The sequence below is a fragment of the Branchiostoma floridae genome, chromosome 10, assembly GCF_000003815.2.
Source record: "Branchiostoma floridae strain S238N-H82 chromosome 10, Bfl_VNyyK, whole genome shotgun sequence".
NCBI lineage: Eukaryota > Metazoa > Chordata > Leptocardii > Amphioxiformes > Branchiostomatidae > Branchiostoma > Branchiostoma floridae.
The window spans coordinates 6,931,899-6,936,535 of NC_049988.1; the positions used below are offsets into that span (position 1 = coordinate 6,931,899).

The 4,637-nt window shown below is 42.4% G+C and overlaps 1 protein-coding gene and 2 non-coding genes across 3 annotated transcripts; 1 reads left to right on the forward strand and 2 right to left on the reverse strand.

Annotated features, from left to right (window-relative positions):
- Positions 1 to 1,298: 1,298 nt before the first annotated feature.
- Positions 1,299 to 3,558, reverse strand: LOC118424316 (putative protein MSS51 homolog, mitochondrial). The gene is made up of 3 exons (XM_035832861.1): positions 3,553 to 3,558; positions 2,957 to 3,424; positions 1,299 to 2,487 (listed from the first exon to the last, which is right to left on the reverse strand). The coding sequence occupies exons 1-3, from the start codon at positions 3,556 to 3,558 to the stop codon at positions 1,636 to 1,638; spliced, it is 1,326 nt and encodes a 441-aa protein (XP_035688754.1). The 3' UTR covers positions 1,299 to 1,635.
- Trnap-ugg lies at positions 2,701 to 2,772 on the reverse strand. The gene has a single exon. It is a non-coding gene; the product is annotated as a tRNA-Pro (tRNA).
- A 942-nt stretch (positions 3,559 to 4,500) lies between the features above and the next one.
- Trnap-cgg lies at positions 4,501 to 4,572 on the forward strand. Its single transcript has one exon. It is a non-coding gene; the product is annotated as a tRNA-Pro (tRNA).
- Positions 4,573 to 4,637: the final 65 nt, after the last annotated feature.

Consider the following 4,637-nt stretch of genomic DNA (forward strand, 5'->3'; position numbering starts at 1 on the left):
AATAAAAGTTATATATGGTGTGGGAAAGAAGTGGTGTAATCATTTAAATATCGCAAACGGGAACAAAATATAGGTGCGAAAACCACAGACAGTAACCACTCATTTTCCAAGACAGGCATTATGTTCCACATACTGGGATAAATCGCAACTGTATGATTTGTCATAATATGACATATGACAAAAACACTACTGCAATACAAGAAATACAATACAGGATACAAACACATCATCAACACAACCAAAAGGACATGAAATATCCGACAACCAATACCTACATGTAGGATACGGGGACAAGTTGGTGCCCGATATATAATAATGCAAGTACTTACCAACACAACATCAGCATAAGCCACACGGACCACAAAATCTAACAGCGCAAACAAAGTATAACACACCAGGTCCCCAAAGGCACAAGTGGCTAAATACAAAGTTATTTATCATATTCAAATTGTCCAGCATCGGGAAACAGTTGCCCAGCATCAGGAAACAGTTGCCCAGCATACTAACGAAACTTCCGGGTTACGCAGCCCAAAACAGATGTTCCAGAATGTTGGGCTGGGCAAACAGGGGCACTAATGTGCCAACTGCTACAAATATTTGAAACGGTCCTAAGCAGACATAAATAAAACTAATGGGGGTTCCCCATACAGCTGTCATAGAAATCACCTCACCATCTGCTTGCAGCTAAGCCCATTAACAAACACATAAAGCACGATGCCTGTACCAATATATCTCAAATATAGGGGTGATTTCTGACATTATTACATCAATTATAACGACAGATACGGCTTCCAAAATCTCATCGTTTCAAGCTTTTATCACACCGCACCAACACAACAAGTATGAAACCAATCCATCCAGCCGTTCTTGAGTAAACATCTACACAGACAGAGACACCTAACAGAAAATATAACCTCCATTCCATGACATTTCATGGAGGTAAATATAACCTCCATTCCATGACATTTCATGGAGGTAATTACAATTAATCCATTCACACAAAATGGAAACCATCAAAACAATCTATGTTTCCAGTACATATATTTAGAGAGAATTTCAACACAAAGTCTCTGAATATAAATACCATGGCATGGAGGCAGCGATTTGTCACATCTTGTGGGAGTTTCGCTACTTTGCCCAGACATAGAATTCAATGACGTCACGTTCATTCTTTTAAAAACTAAACCAATCAGTAACAAGCTGTGTGCAATGTAAGTTTTACCTTTCTGTATCGACTTGCTAACTGTTGTAATGTACGAGTAATTATCCCGTAAACCTTAATAAAATGTTATCGTACTGGAACACTGCATGCCAAACTACGGCCTTGGTGTAAAGGCCTGCGATTCGAACGTCCTCTCGCTGTGGTGTGAGCGCATTAGATATCCATGGCATCACTAGCCAATCACGTCGCCTCTTGCGGGTAAGAGGCAACATGATTGGCCGGTTACTTTGTATCGTCAAGAGAGGGGAGCATCTGATTGGCTGACGGCTGATCAGATCAGATCAGCACTAACGGGGCGAGAAGGACGAATCACAGACCCGTGCGCCAAGGCCATTGATTGGCGCTTACAACTGGTAAGCCAGACAAAAATCGTGTCTCTTCCACACATCTATACCACTACTGCCACAGTGCCACTACTTTTCCCTTCCTTTTATAGCCATAATGTAGCTATTGGAAGCGAAGACCTGATTCAAGTCAAACGGTGTCTGCTTCGCCAAGAGAGACCCAAAAGGGTTAGTACCACTCTGTACGTAATTTGGTCGAAACGGGATCAGAATTTCTAACGAGTCATCATACTCAGCTACGTTATACATGGTAAAAACCGTCGGAAGTTCCCTGTCTAGCAAGAGATTGATGGTGGGCGTCCACGGTTCTATAAGAACTTCGGTGTGAAGCCCTGGATGTAGAGCTATGACCAGATCAGCTTTTGGACACCTGTCGTGGTCAACATATCTATGTACAAAATCATGGTACAACTCGTTCGAATACACATACTCTATCTTCCCTTTACTTAGGGTCTTGTTGCTAGGAGGGTTACCATGGGCTAGTTTATGAGGGACCTCGGGCCCTACTAGAAGAATCCGCATGCCTTTGTGATTGGGAAACATGGCGGAAAGTTCTTTGGTGGTGTCTATCTCCGACATTAAAAGTTCGGGCTTTGCTGCGCCTACCATGTGAATGTGGACAGGTTTTACACGTGGGTCCACGTTAAAAGTTACCAATCCCTTTCCTATGACGATAGGGTGGGTTAGCATCTCCGTACAGCAGCGTTGAAGAGATTCGGTCACGGCGGCTTCGGTTGTAGGTCTCCCGATGAACTTGTACCACTCTACCATGGACGGGACGTTCCGCTGAATCTCGGAAACCACCGAGGGGTTGATGGATAACCAGTCGGCCCAGGTCGCGACTTCTCCCGCCGGCTTGCTCCAAGTGCGCCCCGGCTTCAGAACATGGCAGGCGTTCTGAACCGGAAGCGTCTCTGTAACCTGTACGGCAATAAAAGTACACCACAACAAACTTATTGCATGATAAGAATTTCTACTTTTAAAGAAAACGGCACTTCAATACGTGATTACTTCTCAAATACAGTATCAACATTTTGATAAAGATTTTTTGTATTGACCTTTATGGTAAAAGCTGATATGCTTGAATATTTCAGACTTGCTTGATTTCTTCGGAAAATGATATTTAAAAGAGTAGGGCCTGTCCGGGATTTGAACCCGGGACCTCTCGCACCCAAAGCGAGAATCATACCCCTAGACCAACAGGCCGCGTTATTACGATGAAGAGGATATGCTATACATATATCTTAGCAATACGTTGGGCATGAATGATTGATAGATATATAGATAGAGATAGAGAGAAAAAGATAGACTCAGAAATAGGCAGAGGAAGAGAGAAAGTGAGAGATAGCGTTACATCTTAAAACAATTACGTTTGAAGGTGACACCGTACCTGATCTATTCTTTCCCCACTCAGGAACTTGCAGACTTTCTTGTGCCTCGCCCAATCCTTCTTCTGACACTTCTGTCCACAGTAGTACACCATCTGACACCTGGCGCAACGGTTGACCTTGTCTGACCTCTCACAAACGAAACAATACCTCCTCAGATCGTCTAGTTTCTCGAAAGTCTGTTGAAGAGCTTTCGCGACGGTTTCGTGGGTCTTTTTGTTCCGTTTCTTGAGTTGGTCGGGCGTGAGGAGGTTTCCACCCTGGTTCATGACGTGACCAAACGTTTGCCGGAAGTGACGTTGCGGGTAGTGCTCGTCCCGGAAGTGACGATCCTCGTCGGGAGGTGGTTCCATGGTGCCCGGATGTTGATGTGACTGTTGGAATGTCCTGTCAGGGTTGCCGTACTTCAGTGGTCTCTTGTTCTTGCGTCTCCAATCCTCGCTTTTCTGTCGATTCTCTGCACTTAAAATCTGAAGGAAGAAAAACACAGATAAATGCATACATTCTTAGGGTTTATTATACTCTATACCTCTCCGAACTTTTCTGACGGTTTGAAAATGCTGACTTCAATACAACATTCAAATATTAAGTCCAATACGTTCATGCTCCGACTGAAGTATGCTCTCCCTAGTCATAGTCAACTTCATAACTCATAAAGAATACAGCACAACAATAAAGAACAAAGCACAATATTACTACTACTACTACTACCAGCACTACTAGTGCTGCTACTACTAACGTTACTACTACTACTACTACTTCTACTACTACTGCCAGTCAATGCAGATTATCATAAAAACAAAAATTACAATGCAAAATACTCAGTATATATACCCTGTGAAACGATAGTGGCTGGGTATACGTAGCTGGAACTGAAAATCTACTCTAGATCTGTAAGAAATACAGGCCATTTTATAACAAAAATCCCGAGCCCTAAAGGGAGCTTGGCAATATCCAAAGTATCAAACTTGGAGCTAGTGCATTCTCAGACAGCCCTATCACTCTGTTACGATTCAATCCACTAGTATCTATTTCTTTTTAAGTTCTAACATTGGCACAGTGAACCTACAAAACGTATTACAGCTGTTCTGAACATCTGTTTCTTTCAATATATACAAGGCACTCTGTCGTAATTTCGGGTTACGAGGTTGTTTTCGCATAGCCTTAAAACGAAAACAGTGTCTAAAGTTTTCACAAATAAGAGACGAACTTGGCAGTGGGGTTGTTCTTGGCACAAAAAAGAACTTGCAGCTGGTGTTATATACGTCTGTGCGGACGCGGTATAATGACAAGTATTTCTGGTCTGGCGAGCATTCAAATAAAACTGTACGGAAAAAATAAAATAGCTATCAATGAGATTTAAACTAACGAACATTGGTTTGCTAGAACAGCACCCTGATCAACTGAAATAAAATCTGTATGTTCATCTTTTTGCGCGACTTTCTTTTCCTGAAATATTTTTGTCATTTAAAACGTAGCTGTAGAGTCATCGTTATTATGAGTTATGTTCCCTTATGATCTTTCGCTTTATATCGTAATGTACATTGGCCTGTTGGTCTAGAGGTATGATACTCGCTTCGGGTGCGAGTGGTCCCGGGTTCGACTCCCGGACAGGCCCGTATGTTTTTGTTCCCCTTTTTTTTTCATTTTGAAATTGTCCTTGATGATAATTGTAACTTGAGC

Excerpts from the sequence above, each read along its gene's own strand:
- LOC118424316 (XM_035832861.1), bottom strand. Across the intron at positions 2,488-2,956 it reads GTGGGGAAAGAATAGATCAG|GTTACAGAGACGCTTCCGGT; the intron begins GTACGGTGTCAC and ends ATTGCCGTACAG.